Raw genomic sequence first — 27904 nt, 5'->3', positions numbered from 1 at the left:
CTCCTAATGGGATTTATAATAATAAATTTGTGTTTACTCAACATATGCCCGGCTCAGGCACAATGAAATATTTGCTCTTCTGATCCCACTGTTCCTCTTCGCTAATCCCTTACAGCACTGTATTACAGTTAGTGCCCAAAAATGGATTCCTTTAAGCGTTTCATGAGCGTATCGGAAGTCGTTCGATGTGGCTATTGGAATGGGGGGGAAGTGGCAATTCCCTGATTATTGGTGGGGCGTTAATTGCCGACCGACAGGTACCTTTATACCTGGTAGAGTATATGGCAGCAAAACAAACGCCACCAAACCTGGCCACCAATTATATAACTGAATCAAAGGTTTTTACGCACTCTCCCTCTCTCTCTCTCGTCATGCCATTCGCACTCGCGCTCGCATTCGCAATCGCACTCTCACTCACTCTCATTCTCGGCCTCAGTCGTAGCTTTGCTTTGAGTGAGCTTTAATTTTGGCGCGCTGCGAGAGAGCGCATGCTCGGCTCGGGTTCCCATTCATGACCCTCGGCTGTCTGTGGCTGGCTCTGCCACTGCCACGCCACTACCGCTGATGCCGCTGCCGCCGTCGGTGGCTCTGCCTTTTGCACTCCACTCGAGCCGAGTCCTGCTGAGCGTTTTCCCTGCAAGCGCTTTCCTTTCAGATTCAGTCTCTGACTAGCGTTTGAGGCGTTTTGTTTGGCGCTCTCTATCTTCCACCTCACGACACTCACGCGGCGGCTGCAGCTCGTTTTTTATTTCCCTTCCTTCCACTTTTCTCGCGCTGCGTTTCTTGCGGTTCGCCTTTCATTGTTTCTCCTACTACTTAATCGCTTTGTGGCTGCTGTTGTTGCTGTTGTGGCCGTGGTTACTGCTGCTCCACGCCCGACCGCCCAACCGACCGACCGCCCTTCGATACACACTCTGCTGGCACGGCACGGCATGGCAGGAACACAACAGTAAACGGCAGCCCTAACTGTCACAAAATTCAGTTTTGCGTTCACACTGAGAGAAAGGGGACTCGGAAAATCGGAAACTCGGAAACTCGTAAACTCGGAACGGAGCTAAGTACGAATCAAAATTTTACGTTTGCGGCCGCTGCGGCGTCCTCGTCGTGATATAACAGTCTTCGAGGAGTTGCTTGGTTTCGCTCACCTCGGCACCTTGCGCGACCCCCTCCCCCTCCCACTCAGACGGGAGTTTCCCTCTCTCGTCGTCGTCGCAACAGCAGCTGCAGCAGCACTAGCAGCAGGAGCAGCAGAAGTGGAGTCGGGCTCGAAGTCAAAGTCCCCCATGCTGGAGTTACATTGACCCTACGGCGTGGGACGAAGGAGTCAGCAGAGGAGCGCAACGATAATGTAAGTTTAGCTATTCCCTATACTCGTAATGGTCCTATAATGGGTCGCTTTCCTGGTCGATGACGCCTGGCGCCTGACCCTCCACAACTCCTGCTCCACCACTCCTGGTTCCCGCTAAACGCAAATGCCCCGAAAATTACACTGCTATATGGCGTAATTTGCAGCTTTCGGGCCATTTTAGTGAAATTATTTTTTGTTATTTTTTGTTGTTGTTTGTGTGTTGGTTCTCGATGCTACGGCACGCAACCTGGGAATTAACGGAATCCCAGTCCCGTGGCAGGAGCGCGTAAGTGTTTTCCATGTAAATCATGCCCCACGGGTCGTATGTGTAATGTCTGGCCCAGACCAAGGCAGAGTCGGGCCAGGTCGTGCCCCTGTCATCTGGCCGTCAAATGCAAATTGGTGTGAAAATGGCTCGAGACGTGACTGTGGCAGGGAACACTGCGATGACTCCACTCGAGTGGCGTGGGGCAAGGGCTTAAGTCAGGGTCTGGTCCTAGATCCAGCTTGTATCCGGACGGATCTGTCGTATTCGCAGGTATGCATATTTTATGCCTGAATAGAACCTCTCTATAGGATGTACATATTTGCTTCCAGCCACGCTGTTACTTTCACGCTTAATTAGGGGACTGCCACTTCCGATTCGGCTCTGATACCTATCATCTATTGCGTCTATTAATTAAAAAGGTTCTGTATCGCTGGAATCCCACTTCCCATACTGTTCTGTTAGCCCCATCCATGCGCTCCATTTCGCTTAATTTCCCTTGTTGCACACAAAAAGAGCATGCCCCAAGCCCGATTTCCTGTGTTCCTGTCATTGCATATGTAAAGTGAAATTAATATTTTGAGGCATGCACGACCTCCCTCCCCTGCCTGCCTGCCTGCCTGATCCCTTCCTGTACCCCTTGCCACCCTAATTATTTATTTAAATTGGGCTCCGACAAGGGCTAAAACTTTCCGAGCCAAGTGCTTCAACAGGCCGAAATTGTCACCATTTGAAGGGGTCGCCCTGGCTATAAAGAATGGGATTGGACATGAATGCAGTTAATTAGCCTTCAGCCGGAGAGTGTGGGGGTGGGCGGAACGAGGGGGAAAGATGAATTGCATGGCGAATCATGGCTGATGTCCTCGGGTCGGATTATGTGCGCCATCATGGGGAACAGTGACGCCCGGGCGATCCATTTGGCTTTTATTGCCACTGCGATTGCAACACTTTGTCTCTGTCAAGGATGTTGGAGAGCGGACAACACAGAACGGGGGTCCTGGCCAGGGGTGTCCACGGGTCAGCAGATAGCCTGTGGCCATCGAGGAACAGTTTCTGCTGGTCCCAGCGTTTGTTTAGGAGCTGCACCCAGACCCAGACCCGAACCCGAACCCGAGAGGACTACTCAAATATTTGCCTCCAGCAAGGGAATCTTCGATGCTCATAAAATCCACAACCAGCCATGCCTTTCCCGGTCCTCCCCTGATGTTAATAAACCATTTTATGGCAGCACGTGGCCCACAGAGAAAGTTTCTCCCAGGCGGCGGCTTCTGTCCGAGGAGTGGGACTCGAATCCTGCCAGTCCATTGAAGTCCTCCCCAGACAAAGCGGCGCTATTTGGTTGCCAGCTTGGCTGCCCTTATCCTTATCCAGTCGTGTATGGCAAACATGATGTCCCCATCGCCCTCCGCATCCTCTCCGATCTCTTCTGCTTTGTGAGCCCCATGCCGCATGTGTACGGGGGGCAGAGGGAGCCAAGCCGAGGCTCCCCTTTGAATTTATTTAAAACTGCCTGCCTGGCAGCAAAAGGAAGCAAAACTTAATCGCCCTTCAGAACATATATATTTAGATAGATCCATGTGTGTGTGTGTGTGTGTTTCCTGTTTGTGTCCTTTTGCCCGAGACATTTATTATAAACAAAACTCGTGGAAAAGGCACATTTTTTCACAGTCACTGAGCAATCGAGTCGGCATTGGGACTGGGAGGGGTGGAGCAGAACCGCTGCGGGGGCTTCACTCCAAATCCGCTGTCATTGAGTCACCAAACAGCAAGCCCAGCAGCGATGGAGTCATAAAGGCCCCGTCCTGGTCCCATTCCCAGTACCAGTCCCAGTGCCATTCCCAGTCCCGCGTCCCGCGTCCTAGTAGGTGTGGCTTCTGGTGCCGCTTGCATGTATTTTATTGCTCATGTAGAATGTCTAAACGATATAATTGACTGCTAGACGGCAGGCGCTGAGGAGGAGGAGGAGGAGGAGCTGGAGGTGTACTACTGTACAAGGCCGGATTGAGCTAATTTATATGCATACATACCGTACTATATACTATATATGCGAGTAGTGCTCCTGCCCCATCGACTGGCATTGGGCACGCTGTGCTGTGCCCAGCAAAAAGTCGGAATTAGAAGTCGATTGATGGGAAATGATAATGAAAGAACTGTCGTTGGAAAAACAAGAGAAAAAACATTAAGTGGAAAACTTGGCAGCCCATGAAAATCTTGACAAGCGCAATCAGATGATGCGGGGCAGGGAGAGGGCAGGAACTAATTTAATTTGATTAAAGTTTCCCATAAATTCAGAGCCTCGCTCAATGTCTTTGGGCCTTGGGGCATGCAACACTTTTTTTTTCTTTGCCCAAACCCGGCGAAAAAAAACTTTTGGCAAACAGCCCACAAGTGATGGCGGGACAGACAGCCGACAGACAGACAGACAGCCAGCCACAATGCGATTTCATTAGGAGTTTGTCGGTGAATTCAATGCAAAAATGTTTTTCAATCATGGCCCCTAAAATATTTGGCCACAGGCTGAACAAACACAGAACGCTCACATGGTCACAGACGACGAAGGCGATGCTGCAGGACATCGCCGGGCACACAAGCCAATCGATTCCGACAAGCAGTTTTCCCGGGAAACCTCCGCCAATCCCTGGCCATGGAGAGCTGCGGGAGATTCGCCAGCGAAAGAGAAGCGCGGAATAGCAGAGCAGGCTGCGAGGCTGCGAGGCTGGGAAGCTGAGCGAAGTGTCACATCAATTGATTTGAATTGAATGGCGGCGCACTGGTCGCTCCACAGTCCACAGTCCACCTCAGGCGGACACGACGGTGGGGGGGGGCCCAGACTATTTATAGCCACTGTAATGGTGATTGGATGCACTTGAATCCATGCCGCTGCGGTCCGAGAGCGGCTAAGCAGCTATTTCGGCTGATCAATTGCCTCCGATACCATCGAGATGATGAAGAGGATTGACTGCTCTAATTTCGTAATTTTCTGTGCAAAAAGGTACTGGGGGCGCAGGGATGGAGGAATGGAGCGGACTGGCAAATGGCAGCTGCTTTTGCTCCATACGGCACACGTGCCTTATCTGCTCCTCCACGGATGTGTCAGTCAATTTAATGCCCGTGGTCCCACGGCAACGTGCCGGGAATGAAATTACAACAAAGCGACACTTTTACTCATTGCCTCAACTCGAGACACTTATGCAAATGTGGCGGATTCCAAGTGCACCCAAAGGATGGGCTATCCACACACCCGTATGTGTGTGCGTGTGTGTGTGTGAGTGTGAGTGTTTGTGGTTACATAACTCGAGGTGTACTGCCTACGACTTGACTTTGTGATGAGGCTGTCGTCTCTGAGGCGCTTCCGAGAAGGAAGCATTGGGGGAAGGAAGGCCCAACCAACTGTTGCAAGGACAGAACTGTGGAGAGAACTTAGCCTTGCCTACGGTTGGGGTCCAAACAAGCACCGCCGGATGATGGCCGGGGGCTCATCAGGATGACGGCAGGGCAACCTCTGGCATTTCAGCCCAATTCGAATACCAATACTAGGAGTATCCTTCGTTCGTCTCTCTGCCGTCTGTCTCTCTGCCGTCTGTCTGTCTGTCCCACTAATGAGATGCAACAAAGCCAGTGGCAGAGTCAACGTCAAGGTCTGTTTACTTCCGCGACGAAGGCGGTGGCAAAGACATCCATTATGTCTCGGCTAAGGTGGCTTTCCGTGGCATGGCGTGGTGTGGCGACCCCGGCCCTGGCAGTGGCAGTGTCAGTGGCAGTGGCAGTGGCAACAGCTTGCATCTTGCCACTTGCACTTTCATCAGGGCCAACCACAACAAAAGCGCAGACCGACAGACAGGCAGCAGGAAGGAAAGACCCCCCACTGCCCCTCACCCAGTCTGTCCAATGAAAGGATTCAAAACCTAAGCCCCTTCGTCTACCTTTTCTTCTCTTGCAGCACTGTGTTTTTGGACAATTCGTTTGACAATTGAGGAAGTGAGCCGCAACTTTTAAATGAAGAAACATGGGGAATGGCATGAACAAGGTAAGAGCTAAATTTATGGTTGACATACAGTCTCAAGGTTCGGACACGGATACGGGCAAGGCCTTACCGTACCGTACAATAATTTCAGTTTTTATACATTAATTTTCACAAATCAAACCAGGACTGTCGCCATGAGTTGGCCGTAATGTGTCTGGGTAGCTTATCGACGTAACAATTTGGATTATATTCATGCTATTTTGCAGCAGGTCCTACATTTACCCTACATTTAATCGAAATCTGTTTCGGTAATCCCCACAATAAAACGTTCTTTGCGTGTTATGGCTGGACTTCACCAGACATCAAGTCCAGGACAGAGATATCAAGGGACGATAAGTTTTAATTGGTAATGGGCTTGTGACATTATAGCTATAGGACCATAGGCCATAGGACATTCGAAGCGTAGCTGCGAAAAAAGAGATGGCTTCATGGGAAAAGCCTTCAGTGAGAGCGAGAGAAGTACATATATGCGTCAGCGTGGCTTTCGTGTCCAGCTGGGAGCAGCGTTGCGCCAGAGATTATCGATTGTTATACTTTAAAGATCCAAACAGTGCCTCAGTTCTTCGTCTGACAACCGGGAGATGAGTCCGAGGACGCCTACGAGCACTGATTTGGCGTTTTGTCTCTCCTGCCATCTCTCTCTTCGCCACAAAGTTAGTTGTAAAACTGCTAAAATAGAGATACCCTGTGGGAAGTCGTGACTGCAGACTTGTCTCTGTTCTACCTGGCTTTGCAAATCAGTCAGTTAGCAAAGCTCGCTCAAACTACCAGCTTTTCTGGCTATCATCGATGCATATATCTATTATCGATAGGATCATCGACTCATTGTTGCGGCACAGTTATTCCTGCACTACGTAGCGTATTAACAATTAACGTAACGTAGGCAACCACGGGCAGTTTCAGTTTTGTTTCAAGGTGAAATTCGTGCTCTGCATGCATTTTATTCGTTCCAATCGTAGATTTTCGTCACGCCACTTAAGTGGCAAGTAGCAACAAAAATCGAACCTAAGTTTGAACTATTCTGAAAGAGATAAATCAACACGAACCATAAAACGTACACCGTTCGTCGGAAAATTATATTTATGTCTGGCATATCGTAGAGGTACATTGAATCACACAGGCAATCGGCTCGAAAAGGCTTGGGCCATGCAATACCTGCGACAAAATCTACATAAAACCATCGCAGCAGCAACGTTGTACCGACCACAAGAATCTGCAAGAAAACGAGTCCTTAACAGATCCGGCATAATCGCCAGCTGTTCGTTTCTGCGACTAATTTGTAAAACATCAAAGCAAAAGTAATGCCGGCGAGGCAGACTCCCGTCCCAACCCACTCCGGCCAAAAGGGCGCGCATTGCTTTCCACATGGAGCAACCCAAGCGGCGCCAGATTGTGGGCAGCGTGCGACTTGTGGCAGCTTGGCCTGGGTGAGGATATCGAGGAGCGGAAGCGCCTCGCAGTGGTGGAGAACAAATCCCAAATCCCGTGGATGTTTTCGCTGGTGTTGGCTCCTTTGACTGCAATGACGAGGGCGCCTTGTGGCGGAATACCGGTGTGGACGGCAGCGAGTCGCTGCCCGCTTTGGTCCGTACGCCCAGCAATGCGTTGTGGGAGATTCGCACTCTAACGAAAACATGGACTTGATCATTGCAGCAGCCACGAGTAGAACCCTCAATTACGCGTCTCGAACGCATATCCATATGTTTTCACCAGGTCTAGCGCGTAACAAAACATTGCCTTTGGATCTAAGCCACAGAATCAGTTAATATTCAACATTTCTATAAAACTGATTTCTGATTTGTTCAAGGAACAGCGTGGCCACACGTTATTTTGCTACCATTTTGTCTCGCCGATGGAAATTATGTCCCTGGGACGTACTCTTCCTCGTGCAGTGTGCGCTCCCTTACGGAGAAAAGCGAGATATAACGGCGGGTGTAACTGTGATAAGAGTAGAAACAGATGATTTACATCATCAAATAGCTCGTTAGGTGCAAAGATGACAAACGGAGTGCAAGAATTCCCATTAGAACATAACGGCCAATCTTTATTTTTCCCATTTCTCATGATCCTTCTTTACGAACAGCGCTACCAAAAGACAGAGAGAGAAAGGGCAGGCGGCATTTCGTAGAGTTACTTGGAAAATATAGTGCAAAAGTACATAAATTATAAGCTCACATATATGTTCATACATATACTGACTGAGCATAAAAGTAGGGTATACAAGTAGAGCGGAGGCCCTTGCCGCGGCTCACAACGGTCTCGTTAGTCCTTGTAAATTGTATCATGAAATAACAATAATATTACAATATGGACTATTGTTTTACTTATCGCCTTCTATTGTTGCAGGTCTTGCCGGGACTGTATGTGGGCAATTACCGCGACTCCAAGGATCACGCGCAGCTGGAGAGATTCCAGATCTCGCACATCATCGCCATACATGACAGTCCCAGACGTTTGTTACCGGTACGTGGACAACACCCACCCATTCCCATGCCGGGATCCCGGCGATCCTGATAACTCTGTTCTCCGATTCGTTGCAGGACAAACACTACTTATGCGTCATGGCCTCGGACACGCCGGACCAGAACCTCTCCCAATACTTTTCCGTCTGCAATGATTTTATCCACGCCGCCCGGTTGCGGGAGGGCAACGTGCTCATCCACTGCCTGGCGGGAATGTCGCGCTCGGTGACCGTAGCCGTGGCCTACATCATGACGTCCACGCATCTCAACTGGAAGGAGGCGTTGAAGGTGGTGCGCGCGGGCCGCGCCGTAGCCAATCCGAACACCGGTTTCCAGAACCAGCTGCAGGAGTTTGAACAGTTCAAGCTGTCCGAGGAGCGACGCCGGCTAAGGGAGCGTTTCCCTTCTTCGGCATTGGAGCAGCTGGACCGCCTGAAGGTCGCCACGGCCCTGAACAACTACAAGGAGCTGCTGCAGAACAGGGACATCTGCGAGGGCAACTGTTCCCGCGGCGAGAAGTGTCCTACAGGTGCGAACACTCCCTCTTCCAGTTCCGTAGCCGACGAGGGGAAGGCTGAAGAGGATCGGCTAAGGAACGAGACCCTGAAGCTCGTGGTGGAAAAATGGAAGCGGCGAGTTTTCAATAGGACCCCCAAGGACGTATACGAAGAGTCTCAATGCTGTAACAGTAGCTCCGGCGAAGAAATCATGCCAAATGTGCGCTACCACAATGCGGACAGCGACAAGGGTCACTTCGTCAACAACCTGGATGGGCAGATAGAGGACGACAACCTCTGCAGTACTGGCACGTCGCACATGAGAGGTCTAGCCAGGTGGTACGAGAACGAGAACCCAGAAGGAACGCAGAAGGCGCCGGAAGACCAAGCTACGACCAAACGACGAAGGCGTCGTAAATCCAAGAAAATTAAAAAATTAGACCAATAAAAATTGATGGGTGTCGCAAGTTATTTAAGTTATTTCCATCCATCTTCTTGTGTGATTGCAGGCGTCTGCAACATGGACCCCACCAAGGGATTGTTTCGGCGCCGTCCCTCGACGGCCTCGACGCACTCGCGATTCCGTGCCCAATCCTCCAACGCCAACGCCTCGTCCAGCACGCTCAGTGTAAGCGGCATCGCCGCCCAGTCCTGCCCCACATCGCCGAAGCACTCGCCCCTGCCGCTGCCCCGCCGCTCGGTGGGCAACGACCGCACCTCCATACCCGAGGACGATATTCCCCTCGACCAGCCGCCCACCACCTCCAGCGAGGCGGCCCAGTATGCCGCTGCCATCGAGGACGCCCGTCGAGAGCAGGAGCAGCGCATGGAACAGCGCATGGAGCAGCGCATGGATCAGCGCTCGGAGCAGCGTTCTGATCAGCGCTCGGAGCAGCGCTCTCAGCAGCTTTACAAGAGCCAGTACTCGCCGAGGCCAGGAAGCTCCTCGAGCGGCACTCCACGGGTGAATAGTGCCGGCAGCCGGAGGGAGTCCAAGGTCAAGGAGGGCGACGGCTCATCCTCATCCCAGCTGCAGCGCAGTGCCAGCACCGTGAGCGGTTTTGGAGTGCGTCCTCGAAGCAGTCCGGCAGGTCTGCATGCCTACACGGGTGAATGGCGAAGCCGCTGTATCTCCAACACTTACCGTAAGACTTTTTTCTGTCACACAGGTTCGGTCCCCTCCTCCGTCCACGGATCACGCGTGGATCTGCGAGATCCCGACAAGGGATCCGCCATTTATCTGGGCTGCTCCGCGCCGCGGGCCTCCACTCTGTCTATATCATCGTCGCGTGGCTCGTCGGGTGGCTCCGCCCCTCCTTCGCCCTGTAACACACCGCCTGTCAGTCCACGTCACGGGGTTAGGAGGTCAGTGGTCGATTCTCTAATCCCTCTTGCAATCCTCTGCTAATCTTCAGGAGTCTTCTCTTCCTACAGATCCACTAGTCTGGTGAAAAAGCCGAGATGAAGGCCAGGCCAGAGGGGATGGATTATGCGTAAGGCGAGCTGCACCTGCACCCACTGCATCCACTGGAACTACTTAGTCTGTAATCAGTAAACAGTAAACCGTAATCCTTAGTCCTTAATCCGTAATCCGTAATCCGTAATGCCTAGGCAACCCCCATGGCATCCATTGGAAAACGCGCGCGAGACCTGCAGAATTATTTGAAGAAGAAGAACAAGGATTTCGTGGATGGGTACCCTCTGACTTACTGTTATTAGACGCCGAGGCTGTGGCATCCTACGTTGCTAGCTTTGGCTGCTGAGCCCCTCGGCTTCAGGAGCAGCTTGAATCAAAATCAGATGTTGACAGATTATTTTTCAGAGACGCATTTAAAAAGTACCGACATATACATATACACACATATTTACTGTATATTATATAGCGTACTCGTATGTATTTATACGAGCAGATTTGTTGTCGGTCCAGTTGCAAGGACTGACCACCCCCTAGGCCCAGGATTAGGTCCAGGCCCAGCCCCAGCCTCTGGCAGCGCGGGCATTTGTGAGTTTTGTACCAAGCAAGCGAGAGGCAGAGACAGAAGTCGCACAATAATTGAGAATTGTACAATTGCGTATGTTTTTTTGATTAGATTCATTGTTGAAAATATTTTGATAGCAAACCAAAAGAACAACAAAAATAATAATAAGGGTTCCACAGGGAAACCAGAAACAGAAGCGTTATATACATTCATACCTAGCTGATATTGATATTGATACTCCCCGTATGGGACTCGATTCGAGATTGTTATTTAGAGTTGTTGCATTGTGTAGCATTGAATATATAAACCAAGTTTATTAGCTCACTCCTCAATACTCACTCCCCCCCACGGCCCACCCTCACGCGAGATAAGCAATACCAGAGGATTTTTCGAAATGAGTCGAAATACACGAGAATTAAAGCAAAACCAAAATTAAACTAAATTTAACAATACACTATACAAACGCATTGAAGTGTGCTTTAAAGCTTGTGGCTTATCGTTAAGAAATGAAAAAAACACAATTAGATTTGTAATTTGTAAGGGCGCAAATTTATTTACAACACTTCCTAGAATATCGAAAACAATCTAAGGGAGATTTGAGACATTTTTGCAAGCTGGCTTTGGCAAAAGGAATTCAGTTACGAGGCGGATGGTGGGGCAATCAAATATTGTATTTATAATGCCTAGAGAAATGCACAAATCGGTTTTAAACTAAAGTTATATAATGAAATCGTTAAGTTTGACAAATTAATACAATTATTATACAATAATAAAGGCAACTGTCTCCAAGACACTGAAAATTGATATGAGATCTGACACATACTCGTACTAGCTAATAAAATAAAACGCCCCATGCATATCCTTGGAAATATGATTTGGTCTAAGGCAAGGCGATGTCCTCGAAGAGCCACTACCAGAGTATCTGCAGATCCACAAACACGAAACAGGTGTGAAAATCAACTGCAGGGGACTCTTCAATTGAATTCAACATTTCTCAGTATTTGAATTTAACTATTTTGACCAGGGCTGTCGCTCTCGTTTGTCTAACGTTATTGGTGGCCGTCACGTAGCGTTGCTTACGTTGAATATCTATCGAAGTTTTCGATAGACAACCGGCGATCGCAACTTTTGTAAACAAAACACACACACAAGCAAACACACATCAAAATTAAGTATGCCGCACATCTGAAAAAGAGAGCAATGACGGAGAGAGTTCTATCAATTTCTGACCAGGCCATGAACTGGCATATGGGAGAGGTGCAGTGAGCCAAGTCGGGCAGGTCTCGGATGTCTAATTCGTCTCCTTTTCGTGCCGCAGGTGTTGCCGGGCCTGTATGTGGGAAGCTACCACGACTCCAAAGATCGCGCGCAACTGGAGCGGTTCCAAATCTCCCACATTGTTGCCGTCCATGACAGTCCGAAGCGTCTGCTGCTGGTACAGGGACATCCCCCACCCACTCCCACCTAGCGAACCTCCTGGTCACTTTGTTCTCCGCTTCGTTGCAGGACAAACACTACCTATGCGTCATGGCCTCGGACATGCCGGACCAGAACCTCGCCCAATACTTCTCCGTCTGCAATGATTTTATCCACGCCGCCCGGTTGCGGGAGGGCAACGTGCTCATCCACTGCCTGGCGGGGATGTCGCGCTCGGTGACCGTGGCCGTGGCCTACATCATGACGTCCACGCATCTCAACTGGAAGGAGGCGTTGAAGGTGGTGCGCGCGGGCCGCGCCGTAGCCAATCCGAACACCGGTTTCCAGAACCAGCTGCAGGAGTTTGAGCAGTTCAAGCTGTCCGAGGAGCGACGCCGGCTAAGGGAGCGTTTCCCTTCTTCGGCATTGGAGCAGCTGGACCGCCTGAAGGTCGCCACGGCCCTTCTGCAGAACTATGACATCTGCGAGGGCAACAGTTCCCGCGGCGAGAAGAGCCCCACAGATGCCTGCATCCCAGCACTCGATGCGAAGGCCGACAAAGGAGCGGTCCCGACCAATGTGGCCTACACCTTGCAGTTTTCGGTGGACAAACGAAAGCCTGTGTCCTCTGGTCAACACCCTAAAAAACTGCACAAAGAAATTTACGAAGGTATTAGTTGCGGCGAGGAAATAATGCCCAACGTGCTTTACTACAAAGCGAACGGAAGTATAGGACGCTTCGACAATGAGTTCCTGTTTGGCAGAAACGAAGCATCTGCCGCCGGAGCTGGCGGCAGTAATCCAGCCGATCAAGTCGCTGAGCCTGAGACGGAATCGGCGACAGCCCAGGGCGATAAAAAGACACCATAGGCCTTACAGCTTTACGAGTACTTTCTCCAGTTTATTCATCCATTAAGTTAACCAAATAAATAACTACAAAAAAATTCCATTAGGTTATTGACTATTCGGTTTAGGTAAGGTTAGCGATTGGATTTGTTTAGACAACGACTAGATTTATAATCACTCTCACAATATGCTGATGCTACAGATACCACAATTACATACTTGACGCGGCACAGACCCAGCGGAACATGCCAACGGGAATTCGATGGGATGCGATGTGCTGGGTCTGTGCCTGGTCCTAACAACACTAAAAGCGATCAAAATACTTGGCTAAACATACTGAACACAAATTCCACTAAGATCCCTGTAGTTGGGTTATACTATAAGTACTAGACGGCCTCCTGTTCGCCTGCTCACACCTCCACATGGTTCAGGAGCAGCGGAGTGTTGGCAGTCGGATATGAGGAGGGACGCCGCTGATTCTGCTGGACGCTCACCACCTCGATGCTCTGGCAGGACAAGGTCAGCGACAGCGTCGTCTCCTCGTAGCGGGAGTGTGTGGATCCCCCCGAGGAGCGGCGCAGCCCCGTGTAGGAATCCACCTCGAGCAGGGCCTCGTCACTGAAATAGTTCCAAAGGTAAGTTGCTTGCCCGGAAGACACAAAAAGTCAACTGCCAACCTGTGATAGCGATGATGTTCGAGGAGACTGCCCGCAGCGAACCGCAGCTTCTTGGGCGACTCCAGGCTGGAGGATCGGGTGAGCGAGTTTCGTGGCAGGTTCTTCTGCTTCAGCGAGGACCGTATGCCGTACTCGTTGGCCTGGTCCTGGGCCTGCTTGATGGTGCCCTGAATGAACTTGTTGAGGGCTCGCGAGCCCCTTCGCTGGGATCGTTCGTAGGTGCGGCGAGTACGCGCCTCCTCGTCCTCCCCCAGCAGCCAGTACGTGCGCTGCTCGCCCTTGCCCTTCATCGAGATCATACCACGCTCCTGGAAGTGATAGCCACCCAGGCGATCGAGTAGCTGTCGACACTGCCCGCTGCAGTGGATCTTCAGGGGCACGCCGCTGGACTCCATGCGCGAGGCGGTGTTGACGGTGTCGCCAAAGAGGCAGTATCGCGGCATCTTCAGGCCCACGACGCCGGCACACACAGGCCCCGAGTGGATGCCGATACGCAACAGCAGACGATTGGTGGGCCGATGCCGGATCTTGAACTCGGAAACAGCACTCAACAAGTGCAGCGACATGGTGGCTATCTCGGCCGCGTGCAGATCCCCGTTGCGGAGTGGGAGGCCGGACACCACCATGTATGCATCGCCTATGGTCTCCACCTTGTAGACATCGTAGTGGCCGATGATCGAGTCGAAGCAGGTGTAGAGATCGTTCAGAAAGTCCACCACCTGCAGGGGCGTGCACTCGGCAGACATGGCCGTGAAGCCGACAATATCGCTAAAGTAGATGCTGACCTGCTCGTAGTGCTCGGGGTCCACCTTGTGGCCCTTCTTCAGCTGGTCGGCCACGCAGCGCGGGAGCATCTCGTGCAGCAATGCGTCAGTCTTCTTTTTCTCCTCCTGCAGCTGGTCCGTGCGATCGTCCACGAGGGCCTCCAGGTTGTTGGCGTACTTCTCCATCATGGCCATCATGTTGTCGAAGATGTTCGGCCGCATCCCCTTGCGCAGGGGCCGAAGCTTGGCACGGATTGTCTTGAAATCCGGCCTATCCTCGGCCCTCTCCGACCAGCACTCCCGCAGGCACTCGCTGACGCAGTCGAACGCCGTCTCCAGGGGCTGCAGGGAGGGTCTGTAGGGATTCAGCTGATCCTGCGGCTGGAGCACCTTCTGCAGGCATTGCATGGCCGTCAGGCCAGTCTCCCCGAAAGGTCCACGCCGCACATGCATCTCGTAGAGCAGAATGCCAAAGGAATAGGAATCTCCGCGCTGGGTGCCCATGACCAGTGACGAAGGCCCCAGCCTGAGGAGTTCCGGGGCGCGGTAGAGCAGCTCTGCAAAAGAATAATACGTCCATTAGGAGGCAGCGACAAACCATAAAGGGGGAGGGATACACTCACTCAGACACTTGGCCGACATGTGCTGCACATCCATGGAACTGTCCTCGATGCCCTGCTTGAAGGCAAACAGCCCGAAGTCGGTTAGCTTGACCACCCATCGCGAGTCTACCAGGCAGTTGGAAGTGCACAGCGCTCCATGGAAGCGTATGGGCGACTCGTGCAAATAGATGACGCCCTGCGCAGGAGGGGAGAGCGAGCAGGGGGTTGGGGGTTTAGGGGATGGTTGGCCATTAGTATAATGTTACAGCACTCACGCGAATAATGTCCGCCACCATGGAGGCAATGAACATGTTGTCCAGCTTGACGTCTTCGTTCTCCAGAATGTCCTGCAAGGAAATCAGTTGGGTTCAGGGTGGGTTTCAATGGGGCCCTGTGCGGACTGACGGACTGACCTTAAGGCTGCCGCGGGTGCAGTACTCGCTGATGATGCAGATGTTGGGCGGATCCGTGCAGGCGCCGATGAAGGCGCAGATATTGTCGTGGCGGGCGTCGCGCAGCTGCGGAAGAGAATGTAGAGAATTTCAGAATCCGGAGACGAAGACTGGGGTGGAGCGGAGCGGAGCGGAGGTCAATGGCTCACCAGTTTCAGTTCTTTCTTCATTTCGCGGGTGATGTCGACGCTCTTCTTGCGCACTTTCTTGATGGCGTACAGCTGGCCCTTGTAGAGGCCGATGGGCGTGAAAATGGTCGTGTAGCGGAAGTCGGCATCCGGATTGGAGCTGAGGCTGACCTGGCTGGTGCGTATCAGCGGATGGGTTGACTGCGGAGGAAGACGACGCGGCAAGTGATTTAGCAAAAGCTGTTGTCAGACATGCAAAGGCAGGAGAAGAGTCTTAGACCAGGCCCCCTCTGGCGCCCACACTTTCAAGATCCCAACAGAGTCATACATAATACCCTCTTGCTGCTGACAGGCAGACAACACAACCAAATGGGGGTCCGGTGCCGGGGCCGGTGCCTGGGCTGGTGCCGGGCCGATGCCGGGGCCGGTGCCGGGGCCTCCTGGCTGTCTGCCCGACTGCATCATTAAGTTAAATGCTGTCACTGCCAGAGACTTACGCGTGTCTGCTTCTGGCTCTGCTGCTCCCTCTCGTTCTCGTGCATCTGCACCTCGCGAAAGTCTATCTTCCAGAGCAGGCTGTCCAGCTCCTGCTCGTAGCGCCAGTTCCGGTACAGGACCAGCGAGACCACGCCCAGCAGCAGCAGCGCTCCCCCAGCAATGGCCGCAGAGATTTCGCCCGTGTAATCTGTGAACACACAAAGAGACGACAAAAACCTCAATTTATCCGAAGAGGTCGACCCTCTCTACTTACTGACACACTTCTCGCCGCCAAAGCCGCAGCGTGGAGCAGCTGCCGGACGCGCACCGCCCACCCAGTCGATGGGGCTGAACAGATTGAGATCCTGAAGGGGTTACACAGACCAGAGCAGGATTAGGAGCAAATAACGTGGACAAACAGAGCAGGTGTGTACGTGTGTACGTGTGTGTGTCTGTGGTAAGTCGAACCAAGCCAAAGCGCGCTTACCTGCTGCTGGACGTGGCCAAGCGGTATGAGTGCAGAAGGGTGTTGGGGGGCAGTACAAGAGAGCAAAAGTACAAGAGAGGACGGACAAAATAGAGTGGATGTAGGGGGGGATTACTTACGGGCAGCGCCTCGCTGATGCTGCTGAGGCTGCTGTTCCTGTGACCGAAGGTGCCCACGGGCCGGAGTCCGAGCACCGTCTGGTTGCGGCCGTTCCTCGCCGTTCCCCTGGCTAATACTGTGTAGTTGCCGGCCGCGTCCCCGTTCTCGTCGATGTAGACGTGGTAGCTGGGGATTCAAGATTCAGGCGATATGTAGGCGATCCAGGAGCTGGTTGGGGGTGGGTGGTGGCGGTTGGACTACTCACCCCATGGCGCTGCGATAGCGCGAACCCTTGATGGCCGACACAATGGCGCTGCCGTTCTTGGGCCGGCCGCCCGACTCCAGCACTTCCAGCAGAGCCTTGGCGTACAGATGCACGGCATCATAGAGATAGGCCGCCTCGGCGCTTATCTGTGGATGGATGGAGATGGTGGCAATGAGATACGGCTTGGGTTTCCCTTAATGCGTGCGGCAAACCTGCTTAGTGCCTCCGAAAAGACCCAGCGGATTGGGGAAATTGAATGGCGGTCGCTCCATGTATTTGTTGACCTAGAAACAGGCAGAAAAAGAAATGGGGGTCGGGTCAGAATGTGTGCTCAATGTGGCGAAAGTGCCGACAATTATGAGATGAGATCAGAGCGGATGCAGCGCATCAATCACATCACTGTCAGGGCCTGTCATTCACCAACCTCTTGGGCGAACGTGGCGAAGGAGACGGGCGCTGTGGGCACGATGCCCAGATAGGACTGGAAGGCCTGCACGGCCAGCGGCTCCACCTCCTCCAGCAGCAGGCCGCGCAGATACTTCTCGGGCTTGGCCGGCTCGTACTGCTCGATGTCGATGCCCACCACGAAGTAATCGCCTGCGGAGAGCAGTCCCCTCCTCTGGAGCGAGACCATTAGGCCGACGTGCTCGTAGTAGTGCCCCAAAATGAGGTAGACTTTGGAAAGGGAAGGGATTCGGATTAGGCTTAAAGAGACTCCTCCACTCCTCCACTCCTCTACTCACTGCGCGTGTTGACATGGGTCTGCTCCACGAGCGCCTCAAAGGGATTGGCCATGAACCCGTGATGGTATATGGTGTTCCAGGTGCGGACGTCCCGAATGCTGACGCCGGCCGCACTCAGCGTGCTCAAGATGGTCTCCGCCACGGGCTGGTACTGGCCGCTGGCATCGTCCAGGTAGAGGAAGCTCACCTGCGTCCAGTTGAAGGCCAGCAGCAGGGCCACCACCGACTTGGAGATCTGCGTGTCCGGCGGCCGGGTCCTAGCGAACGTCGGAAAGTCCCCCTTGTTCGAGGGATCGCGATGGGTGCAGTACTGCGGGGGAATACACAGGATTAGGCACTGCTTGCAGCTGGGCAGCGGCCAGGTGCTACTCACGTAGGATATCATCGGCAGGTTGAAGGCCGCCGCCATGCGCCCCTCGTGCACGCACGTCTCCTGCGGCCCAATGTAGGCGGCCACCTGCTGCGTCCACAGCGCCGCCGTCTGCCGGATGCTGGCCACCTCATCGCCGAAGGTCTCGGCCACGACAAACTCCAGCGAGTGGCCCAGGGCGCCCAGCCGGCCCGCGTTCACCTGCTCCACGGCCAGCGAGATGGCGCCCGAGATGGTCAGACCGGGTCGATGGTAGTCCAGGTTGCCCGGCCGCCGTTGCGATCCCGTGAGGTAGCCCAGCGTGAACACTTCCCCATTGGCCGGCAGGAGACAGAGCAGGATCAGGAGCAGTGGCAGTGGCAGTGGCAGTGGCAGCTGTCTTGAGTGGTGGTTACCGTGTGGAGCGGGGCCGGGGGGCGTGTACATTACGCGGGGGGAACTGCTCCTCTCTGGGTGACGCTTAATTCAAATGGAATCGGTTCGCTTCGCTGATGAGGGTTCAGGGTCCTTGGCAGCAACTTTTTCTTTATGAAGATGCAACATTTTCGTTCATTTTGTATGTCCTGGCCCCCTCCGCTGTTTCGTTTAGACACGACTCTACTCCTTGTTAATTACGTTCTCGACTTGGCCAGCTCTCTTCAGTCCCCTCTGTGTCCTCTGCGTCCCCTGCGTCCTCTGTGTCCTTCGTTGCCCGTTTCCTGTTTTCTGTGTAGTACAGTAAGTGAGAGCTCTTTAATCACAAAGTCGTTTATGCTCGAGTCCTGTAACAACATACGGACAAGGACATGGTCGCACGCACCGCCATGCAGGACTGCCTCTGATTTATGCGCTGGCACACCCACACTCCCACACACCCACTCTCACACACACGTACTAACTTTAGCGGGGGCTTAATCAAAGATGGCTGCCCTAATGACGCCAAAGATTCCTCTTACGTTCCACAATTGTTTCTGCAGAGCCGCGATGAGACTTACTTAAGCCAGAGCCTGGGAAAGTCAAGCAATCGAATGGAGTTGCAACTAGTCTTCCACACTACGCTTCAAGGGGCTTGAAGTCGATCATAGATCAATGGATCTTCTTATGCTTATACCCGATAATCGGTTAAGTATTGCGTATAAGCATAAGTAGATCCGCGACCCTTGCCGCGTCTCACAGCGTTCACTCTCGGTTTTGAGATGTAAAGAGTCACTTTCTAGACTATTTAAAATATTTAAAAGCCATGCCATATCTTTGCTTCTCCCCAAACAGAAAACGTTCATACCTTCACATATTACAACTTACACGAAGCAAGTGTCATATGGGTACCTACTGCTGGAGTGCTGAAGCTCTTAAAGCCATCCAAGGATATCCAAGGGCCATGTATCACTGGTTTCTGGGCGTGAAAAGGCCTGATCAGGCATGTCTCCTGCTTTATGGGGCAGGATGTGTCTTTAACTTGGTGCACCACTCAAGCAGAGTAATGTGGGCAACCTTTGCTGATATTAAACTGCCACACATTTCTGGCGATGTAATGAAATTTTTATGAGAAATGGCGACGCATCAAGTGTGATTTTCCCAGGGATGCTGCATGGAAACTTGCTGATAGACAACTCGCCTCCTCCTGCCCCGTTGAAACGTCTTTGTTTGCCTTTTGTCTGGCCCCACACCCGCTCCCCCTTGCCACTCCACCATCTCGGCTGATTGCTTCTTTCGCACGCCCTTTTGGCCCCCTCTCGAACACCCCATTATGTGAGTGGGGGCGGCAGGCAGGAGTGCTGCGAGGGCTGCGGATGCTGCTCGAGTCGATACGAGTATTGGCAGGACCTTTGCAACTTCTTGCAGCTTTCACAGTAATTTATTATATTGACTCTAGCAGCAACTCGTACCCCTTGGAGTCCCCTCCTGAAACCACTTGAAAGTTAGCCGTCCTGGCATATTGACTTTCCTTTCATTCGCTTTTGACCCCAACTGCGGTGCGAGGATGCCCCTCATGGCATCCCCTCACTTGGCTTATTACACGCGCCGCGTGCCGCCTCCCGCTCCGTTTATGCTAATACAAGTGGCTTAGTACGACCCGCCTCCCACTCCCACTGCCACTGTGTCCTGCCGCATTACAACACTGCTATGAATGGGCCGCCGCGGCATCGTTTAATAACGCGTCTTTGGTCATAAATCTAGCGTAAGCTCGTGACGTGCCCATTGAGCCGGAGCGAAGAGTTCTTGGATCTTTGGTTAATTGTTGTGCCACATGGAGTCGCGTCCTCTGCGCCTGCACTTGACACAACAATTTCGCAAGCAATTTATCCGCATTCTGCAATGGCGGTCGGATGGCTAGGGGACGGGGGGCAAACGTTCTTCTTTCCGCTCCAGTTTGTCCGAATACCTTCAGCCAGAAGCAGGACCAAGGACGCACCCGAGGCCGCATGAGTAGTTGGATTACGGCTATGAGTGTGACTCCCCTGGCAGCCAGCCGCTGGCCTAGGGACGGAGCAGACCCAAACTGCAGCATTCCGAGCGGTTTAATTCGTCAGCTCGAAGGCGGGAGTGGAGTGCTGGCAGATGTTTCATTGTTTCGCCATCTGACATTGATGGGGGGCGTCGCATGGTGGCAGGAGGCAGGTGGCAGGTGGCCGGAGGGTGCGAGTGATGTTGCAAGCGGAATGCCAACGTCGCTCGACTCTTGACTGGAAGTTGGAGCTGTCAGGCAATTAAGTGCAATTTGTTAGCCGTACCCTGCCCCATGCTCCATGCTCCATGCCCCATGCGCCATACCCCATGCGCCATGCAAATGCAAATGCAACTGCAGTCGGTGGGAGAGGGAGCCGGGCAGGGGAGGGCTGGGCTGACACTTGCTATGCAACGCTGCAGCTGCTGATTAATCGGACAATCTACAAGTGCCATAAACAGCAATTTTCGCGTGAGAGAAATACGAACCGTAGGAACCGCTGCGACGGAACGTGTGAAAATCAGGGGCCAAGTGGATGGCTGAAGTCATTCATTCCGTAAGCGATCGTCGATGGCCACTTCGCCGATCGATGGGCCGGTGGAAGCCGCACTTATCAATAGATATCACTGGCCATAAAACGGAACGGTCCCGCAATCTTATCGAGCATAACTGCGATCGATTCCGCGGAATGTCGAGAACAAGGGGTCTCCCGATCAGTCGATTACAGAATGCAGACGAGAGCGTTTCTACTGCTTGCCTTAGCCCTTGGCTCAGCAGCCGCGGGTGAGTGTGTGCCCCGATCCAAGGTCGCGAATAATGAAATACTTCCTCCGCTACTCAGCCAAGGGGGAGCCCGGCTTCCTTCTCTTCACGCGCCGCATCCGGGAGAGCCCACAAGCCCTTCAACCGGAGGTGGAGTCGCTGGTGCGCAGCTCCTTCTATGCCGCCCATCCCACTGTGTGAGTCCTCAAGGACGACTGCTGGTCGAAGCCTCTCTCTGAGACGAAGCCTCTCCCTCTCCCTCCCGCTTTCAGGGTATCCATTCCCCGCTGGCTGGGCAACAGCTCCGCGCCGGAGCACTCGGCCGTGGTGGCCGCCCAACTGGAGCAGCGCGAGTGCAATGTGATCACCGTGGATCTGGAGGAGACCACCGATGAGACTGCCATCGCCGAGAGCGTGAGCCAACTGATCGAGCTGCTGAGCCGCAACTTGGATGTCCCGCTGGAGCGGATCCTGCTCGTCGGCTTCGCGGAAGGTGCCCATCTGGCGGGTGCCGTGGCTGCCAAGGTCCAGGCCGATCTGGGCCAGCGATTCCCGCACCTCACCGCCCTGGATCCCACTGAAGACTCGCTGGAGCATCTGCTTTCCCCCTCCGACGCGCAGTTCGTGGAGGTTGTGCACACCAATGGCGGCGGCCTGGGCACCCTTGAGCGCCTGGGCCATGTGGACTACTACCCCAATGGAGGCGAGACGCAGCCAGGCTGTGTTGAGGACTCCTGCTCGCATGAGCGATCCTTCGAGCTGCTCGCAGAGATGTGGTCCCCCGAGAACGACTTTGTCAGCGCCCTCTGCGGCTCTTTGGAGACAATGAGCGTGGAAAGCTGCCGCTGGACGTCCCTCAAGATGGGACAAGGGAGCCAGTGGGCACCCACCCCCGGTATCTACTTCCTGGAGACGCGCAGCTCCCAGCCCTTCGCCAGAGGAGCCTACCACATCAGCTTCTTGTGAACAGACACAGACCCAATAAAGAACGGAAGCCCAAGCGCCGAAGTAAACAAAGGGGCGGGTAGACCCTGTCATTAGTCATTCAGCATTGGAGGGGAGGGAGGAGCCCTGCTTGGAGCGACAACTGTCAGAATTGATGCGCGTCAGGCGTTTGCCTCATTCATTATTATAAAATCAATTTAAAAGGCCTCCCTTCCTCCCTCCCCTCCCTCCTCCTCCTCATAATTTACGACGCACGTCCTCAGCCAGGATGAGTGGAGCGTCACCCTTATCTTCGGCTGAGATACTCGTCAAGAAGTTTTCAACTTTTCTTTCTTTTCCCCGGGCCCCATGCCGGCCCTGAAGTGCCGAAAAGTTTATCGGCTATCGGAACCGCTCATCCGCTTTGAGCGTTCCTCTCCTTCCGAATTGTGAGGCAGAGGGTGCAGTGAGTGCAGTGAAGAATATTCACAGGATAAACTCAATTATTCAAAGACATATCGTGTCTCGCTCTCAGCTGGAATGGAAAGCTTCGCCCTCGCCTTCGCCTAGAATATCTCTGCGCGATATTATGGGGAAATTCCTTTGAACAGGGCATGCCATGACTTTCGTGCAATGCGGGTCGCTGCATGCTGCCACGCCTCCTCCTCCGCCTGCTCCTCCCGCTGTGTGCGTGTCAACTGAAAGTCGCACGAAAGGAAAACTGTCACAAATTGCATTTAAATGCGCTGTACTTAAGTTTATCTTTCGGGCAGTGTCGGGAGGCAGCTCCCCCCAGCAACCGCTGAGCCAAACTTTGTGGCGAAACCAATTTGCTGCGTGCCCCCAGCAGCCAGCCAGCGAATGCCAATCCTGTCGTGCAGTGCGCTCACGTACGCTCCCATCCCGGCGAAGATCCATTTCCTGGTTCCACTGCGAGACACTTGCACCCTGCACCCTCTTTATGAGCCATCGCTTTGCTGGCTATCAGACAATTGGCTAATTAGCAGTCAGTCAATGGTGATAGCTGATAAGCGGCCGGGCCAACGCTCCGCGATAGCGAGCGCCCAAAAGCAGGCAAACAAAAGGAAAAACTTTCTCTTTGGGGCTCATTGGGGCTTCATTAGCGGACAAAGGTTGTGTCCCAGAGCATCCGGCGCATCTCCTGTGATTTATGAGCGCGCTTTTTGAGGAGCAGCTTTAAAGTTGCACATTCTTCAGTTCCCAGGCAGCCCGAACCCGTACCCGAGTCGGAGCCGGCAAAGTGGGTTAAGCGGGCATTAAACCCGCCGTAAGGCGAATCCGCTGTGAGTTAGCTCTTCATTCGCCTGCACTTGGCCTCCTCCTGTGCGCCACTGCTCGAATCTCGGTCTCGGATTCGGTCTCAGATGCTGGGCATTAAATGTCGGGCCATAAAACAGGAGCCCCCACGCCATGGGCCGCCAATAATGGGCCTGTAGGTGGGCCATTAGCCATTGACCCAACGCGCTCCTCCTGTCCTCCTGCCTCTCCAGGACGGGCCCAACCACAGACCGTGAAAAATGTTGTCCATTGTTTTTGCTATTCCTTTTTTGTGGTATTTTCCCCAGCACGTCCTTGTTCCCATCCCCGTGTCCCTTTCCTCTCGTGGCGACACACACATACTCGTGGAGAGCATAAAATATTTCCATTACGGAGTGTGTAACAGAAATTAAGTCGCAACAATTTCACCATACCCTTGGAACGGGCATGATGACGTTGGTAGCGCGGAGAGGGCAGCATCCCCCCCACTCCACTACATATATAAATTATCCTGTGAACCCTGTTTCCATGTCCTTTATGCGATATTCGATATTTTCATTGCGATTTCTTCGAAGGGGTATCAAAGCTTCGGTTCCTAATTTGTTCGTATCATTTTTTTCTGCTTTCGTTTCTGTTTATGCCGCTCTTTCTCTTTCAATTTGCTTTGCTTTTTGTAATGTTAATGTTAATGAGTCTTGGAATGCGTTTGAATTTGGCCAGTTCCAATTGATAAGGAATCTTTCCTTGCCTGCCCCTCCCTGCCCCTACCTGCCTCTCCCTGCCTCTTCTTTAGCAATTAAAGCTCCTTTTGAGACCCGCACACACACCCATGCACACATTTACACGTACATTTAAACGTACCCAAAGGTGGGTTCTGTTCCCTTGTAGCCCCCCGCCTGGCGAATTTAGCTTTTATGGCTATGTTAATTTTTGTACAACGTTTTTATGGGATGCCATTTGAACGGCTCCACAGTCCCCAGTCCCCACCCCCCGAGCGAGCGCCCCAGCCCGACCAAGCCCCCGAAAACTGTGCCAACTGTGGGTGAGGCTCTTTGTCGCCAACTCAACGTGGTGGTGCCTGTGGTGGTGGTGGTGGTGGCCCATTGTGCTGTTGCTGTTGCTGTTGCTGTAAGCGTTGATAAGCGACGACAGGCAGAGTGTAACATATGTCGAGCGCACACACGTTCCACACCCACACACCACATAGCGCCCCCAGCGGGGTGCCCATGGAAAGTGCTTTACATTTGGAGCTGCCTCAAGTGATAAGCGAAGGTTTGTCCAACTGGGAGAGCCGATTGAAAAGCCATCTACATACAGGTTTAATTAAATTTGCATGTTCCACGAGTGCTAGACCGCACTACAGGTGCGAACGGTGTGGTTGTGGTACATCACTTTTGCGGGTAATTTGTGTTCCAGTGGGGGCGACGCGGACGCGGACACGGACGCGGACGCGGACACGGACATTCCACTCTCCACGCATAATCTCTTGGCCCCGTTTTGCGCGTAATCAGCAGCATTACTTTTATTGTGGGGGTATTTAGTTATTTAAATTCCCATGATAAGATGGGATGGATGATGTTCAAAGTACGGGCCAAGAACGTTCCAGAGATCCGAACCGGACAGATCTGGCGCTGGCTGAGGCCAATGCCTAATGCATAATGGGTATGCTGGCCACGGACATCAATCATTAATCTTTTTTTTTGTTTTTTTTTGCATTTTCATTCGTGTTAAATGCAATTCCAAAAAGCCGCACGCAAAGCGCCAAGCAGCACACACACACCCGCACCACACATGCAGACAGACAGAAAGAGACGACGACTGTCGATATGCCGTTGACTGTGGTCAGTGACAGAGAGGCAGAGGCAGCGGCAGCGACGCCGACTGCGAATGCAGAGCGGGGAAAAGCAATGCAAGAAAAAAGCGCACGCCGTTTAGCAGCCGCAGCAGCAGCCGTAGCAGCAGCGCCATCAGACGAGTGGGCCAATGACAGACAGCGCCCCCCGCTCACCCACTCAGACGATCACAATTTGACAGCAGCATGCTTATGACAGCGCAGCGCAGCCTCTGTCGCCACAGAAGTACGCGCTGGCATGCAGTGGTGCTGCAACACAAAGCTTTGACTGCAACAACGCCACGCGACTGACTCATTTTGAGGTTTGCGCTCAAGCCAAAAAATTTAAATATGTTGGGGAAATATTGCACTGTGAGCAACAATGCGGATTGTTTGCCGTTTGGCCTGCGGCAGCATTTTGGCCTTACAGCTGCCGCCGACTATACGTATCATAGCATTGTTGTTCTTATGGCGCTTATCAATTACGAGTATTTTCCCACTGTATGCGAAATTTGCTTAAATTTTTTCAATTGCGTAAGAACTGTCATACGCACACACACACCTCATCATCCATATGCAGTTGAATATGTTGAGTGTGTGTTAAAGAGAAAGGCAGGCTGCTGCTCTGCAGAGGAGGAAGCGCTGGCTTTCGTACTCACTCTCTCACACTTCATTTGCGCTGCGATGCTAATTGAAGTGCATATGGATTTTATAATATTGAAGACCGTTATTTATAGGCGGCTTGCTGGCTTGCTCTCCCGCGCGTGTGTGTTAGATGGCTCCCACTGCCGTACTCCCTACGACATTCATTCATTCCATCTTGTTCTCTTTTAATAGCTATAATACCTTAACTGTTATTCTATGTAGCAGCGGGGCTGTTGCTTACAAAATTTGGTCACGTTCAAAGTCACAAATAAAGAAAAAAAAAACTAGATATTCTCTTTTTCATTTGCAATTTCTGAATTAATGAAACACTTTTTGAGTGCGGCAAGTGCGAGTGTGCGATAATTTATTAGTGCCACATTTCTGACACAGATTTCGATTTCGGACGATGGCCAACTTAATTCAATTTCTTCACGCGCACACTTCGTCACTGACTGGGGAGAGGGGGCTGACAGGGGGTGCAAATGCTAATAATGCGAGCCTATATCAGTCTATAAACACACTGATCTCAACACTTTCAGCCGAATCCACCTACCGAATCGCTGGCAGATTTTCCATCGTCTGACACCTGTTGTTGCTAAAATCGCGGCACAATTTGCAGGCGCCGCGGCATCCGGAGGCAGCAGATGTGGGGCATGCAAAAGAGTTTTTTAAATGCTGCTCTGGCGACTGGGTTTGATGCAATCAATTGTATTATAAACACTCGACACGCGCCGCCTTATTTGCTTTTCATTGTGCGCTCGCTCTACTGGCCGGATCCAAAAACTTTTCGCGCGTTGAAACTCCCGCGCTTTTGAACTCGCGTCCGCTTGTCGTCAACCGTTTTTGAAAAGTGCTTCGCAAAGGGACCGTATCTCTCAAAGACGTAAATTCCGAAAACCGTTGTGCGCTGCGTTACTCATTTTTGGGCGCCTTTTTGAGTTGGTCAGAAGAGCGGAAATTCAAATTTCGACAAAATGAAACTTTTGAATGTTCTTTCCATGAGACAAAATTAGATCGCTTCCTCGGATCTTGGTTTTGTACGCATATCCCCAAAATCTTATTTCTAAATGAAAGGCAGCGGCAAGCGGGTTCCCTGCAACAGACGGCTAAATTGCTTCAAATCATATTTTTTAGGCTGTTGAGTTTTTCCAGCATGAAACTCCATAAGCAGAAGTCGAATGAATTCAGATCCTGAAAGGAAAGGCTGACCCAACCACCGGAAAAGCTATTATTCTGGAAAGCAGGAACAAATTTTTCTGTCATTTAGCGGATATTGGAAGCCTCAATAGTATAACAGATTTCGTATTGACTGAAGTCACTGAAAAGTCAACTTCCTTCTTTCCGCCTGCATTTTTTGTTGCCTCTCAATGTCTCAAAGTCTGTTTTGTTTTAGCAAGATTTCATCTTTTAATGGTCTATGCCTCACATTGCATAATTTCTTTTTATTTGCTTTCTGATCTCTTTACCATCCCAAAATTTGTAGATATATCTACCAGATTGCCGCAACTGTCTACCATACATAAAGCCTGAAGGAACAAATCAATGTGCAGCCACAGCAATCCCTTCCAAGCGCTTACTCATTCTCTCTCACTCTTTCTCGTGCAGTGTTCGCTCCTTGGCGGAGGGAAGCAAATGCAACTGAAAGTTCGGCTTCCAGCGCTTAAAAGCTTTCAATAGCTACATATATAAAAAGCTGGAAATGATAAATATGTGTATTCAATTCAAAATAAACGTTAGAATTTATAGCGGCTACAAGTCTGAGAGTTTTTGAGTTTGTACAGGACCGCTTTAAAACGTGCGACAGCTATAAAAATAATATTGTATATAGAAAATATCAGTATATACTCGTTTCAAATCCATTTTTGAATAGCTTAGAATTACCGTAAAACGGATAATCATACATATGTACATATGTATATACCAAATATACCTATCACATAAGCAAAAAGAAAAACATTATTGAAATCTGGATGAAAGAGGCTGTATAGAAGAACCGTACGAAACTGGCATGTATGTACTGTGTATATTTTGAATTTATGGCGAACAAAGTATATTTTCAAGTAACGGTTATATGGTTATAAAACGCCGATACGTTCCGCCTATCGCACAAAACTACCGATATTTTTGTATGAATCGAT

General features: G+C 51.9%; 4 protein-coding genes across 7 annotated transcripts; 3 read left to right on the top strand and 1 right to left on the bottom strand.

The window, feature by feature from the left end:
* Positions 1-910: 910 nt before the first annotated feature.
* Positions 911-10460, top strand: LOC4812031 (uncharacterized). The gene is made up of 7 exons (XM_001352709.4): positions 911-1348; positions 5554-5640; positions 7984-8100; positions 8178-8628; positions 9106-9705; positions 9766-9961; positions 10031-10460. The coding sequence occupies exons 2-7, from the start codon at positions 5620-5622 to the stop codon at positions 10059-10061; spliced, it is 1416 nt and encodes a 471-aa protein (XP_001352745.4). The 5' UTR covers positions 911-1348; positions 5554-5619; the 3' UTR covers positions 10062-10460.
* Positions 10461-11513: 1053 nt separating this feature from the next.
* LOC6900112 (dual specificity protein phosphatase 22-like) lies at positions 11514-12943 on the top strand. The gene is made up of 3 exons (XM_002135428.3): positions 11514-11832; positions 11894-12010; positions 12082-12943. Exons 1-3 carry the CDS (start codon positions 11776-11778, stop codon positions 12859-12861), a joined length of 954 nt encoding a protein of 317 aa, XP_002135464.3. The 5' UTR covers positions 11514-11775; the 3' UTR covers positions 12862-12943.
* LOC4812032 (speract receptor) lies at positions 12865-26741 on the bottom strand. 4 transcript variants are annotated; one of them, XM_015188318.2, is made up of 16 exons: positions 26320-26741; positions 17905-18606; positions 17532-17841; positions 17213-17463; positions 17001-17072; positions 16789-16934; positions 16544-16709; positions 16425-16430; positions 16212-16302; positions 15958-16145; positions 15482-15700; positions 15294-15398; positions 15156-15227; positions 14902-15076; positions 13515-14835; positions 12865-13455 (listed from the first exon to the last, which is right to left on the bottom strand). In XM_015188318.2, the coding sequence occupies exons 2-16, from the start codon at positions 18325-18327 to the stop codon at positions 13248-13250; spliced, it is 3753 nt and encodes a 1250-aa protein (XP_015043804.2). In that variant the 5' UTR covers positions 18328-18606; positions 26320-26741; the 3' UTR covers positions 12865-13247. The 4 variants fall into 4 exon arrangements, with proteins under 4 accessions (XP_015043804.2, XP_015043801.2, XP_015043803.2 ...); XM_015188315.2 differs by having other exon boundaries at positions 15482-15661; positions 26320-26740; XM_015188317.2 differs by lacking the exon at positions 16425-16430.
* LOC4812111 (pancreatic lipase-related protein 3) lies at positions 21000-22088 on the top strand. The gene is made up of 3 exons (XM_001352711.4): positions 21000-21109; positions 21168-21285; positions 21361-22088. The coding sequence occupies exons 1-3, from the start codon at positions 21055-21057 to the stop codon at positions 22052-22054; spliced, it is 867 nt and encodes a 288-aa protein (XP_001352747.2). The 5' UTR covers positions 21000-21054; the 3' UTR covers positions 22055-22088.
* Positions 26742-27904: the final 1163 nt, after the last annotated feature.

Source organism: Drosophila pseudoobscura, chromosome X (assembly GCF_009870125.1).
Source record: "Drosophila pseudoobscura strain MV-25-SWS-2005 chromosome X, UCI_Dpse_MV25, whole genome shotgun sequence".
NCBI lineage: Eukaryota > Metazoa > Arthropoda > Insecta > Diptera > Drosophilidae > Drosophila > Drosophila pseudoobscura.
The sequence above is the reverse complement of the archived record's forward strand: the minus strand, read 5'-3'. Positions and strand labels throughout refer to the sequence as shown.

What these genes read in the sequence shown, in the direction of transcription:
- LOC6900112 (XM_002135428.3), top strand. Translation starts at nt 11,776, where the DNA reads ATGACGGAGAGAGTTCTATCAATTTCTGACCAGGCCATGAACTGGCAT. An exon ending in TGAACTGGCATATGGGAGAG is followed by an intron (nt 11,833 to 11,893) that starts GTGCAGTGAGCC and finishes TTCGTGCCGCAG; the next exon opens with GTGTTGCCGGGCCTGTATGT. An exon ending in GTCCGAAGCGTCTGCTGCTG is followed by an intron (nt 12,011 to 12,081) that starts GTACAGGGACAT and finishes GCTTCGTTGCAG; the next exon opens with GACAAACACTACCTATGCGT.
- LOC4812032 (XM_015188318.2), bottom strand. Translation starts at nt 18,327, where the DNA reads ATGTACACGCCCCCCGGCCCCGCTCCACACGGTAACCACCACTCAAGA. An exon ending in GCACCCGCGGCAGCCTTAAG is followed by an intron (nt 15,228 to 15,293) that starts GTCAGTCCGTCA and finishes ATTTCCTTGCAG; the next exon opens with GACATTCTGGAGAACGAAGA. An exon ending in CATGTCGGCCAAGTGTCTGA is followed by an intron (nt 14,836 to 14,901) that starts GTGAGTGTATCC and finishes ATTCTTTTGCAG; the next exon opens with AGCTGCTCTACCGCGCCCCG.
- LOC4812031 (XM_001352709.4), top strand. Translation starts at nt 5,620, where the DNA reads ATGGGGAATGGCATGAACAAG. An exon ending in GTCCCAGACGTTTGTTACCG is followed by an intron (nt 8,101 to 8,177) that starts GTACGTGGACAA and finishes GATTCGTTGCAG; the next exon opens with GACAAACACTACTTATGCGT. An exon ending in CGGCGAGAAGTGTCCTACAG is followed by an intron (nt 8,629 to 9,105) that starts GTGCGAACACTC and finishes GTGTGATTGCAG; the next exon opens with GCGTCTGCAACATGGACCCC.
- LOC4812111 (XM_001352711.4), top strand. Translation starts at nt 21,055, where the DNA reads ATGCAGACGAGAGCGTTTCTACTGCTTGCCTTAGCCCTTGGCTCAGCA. An exon ending in CCTTGGCTCAGCAGCCGCGG is followed by an intron (nt 21,110 to 21,167) that starts GTGAGTGTGTGC and finishes TCCGCTACTCAG; the next exon opens with CCAAGGGGGAGCCCGGCTTC. An exon ending in TATGCCGCCCATCCCACTGT is followed by an intron (nt 21,286 to 21,360) that starts GTGAGTCCTCAA and finishes TCCCGCTTTCAG; the next exon opens with GGTATCCATTCCCCGCTGGC.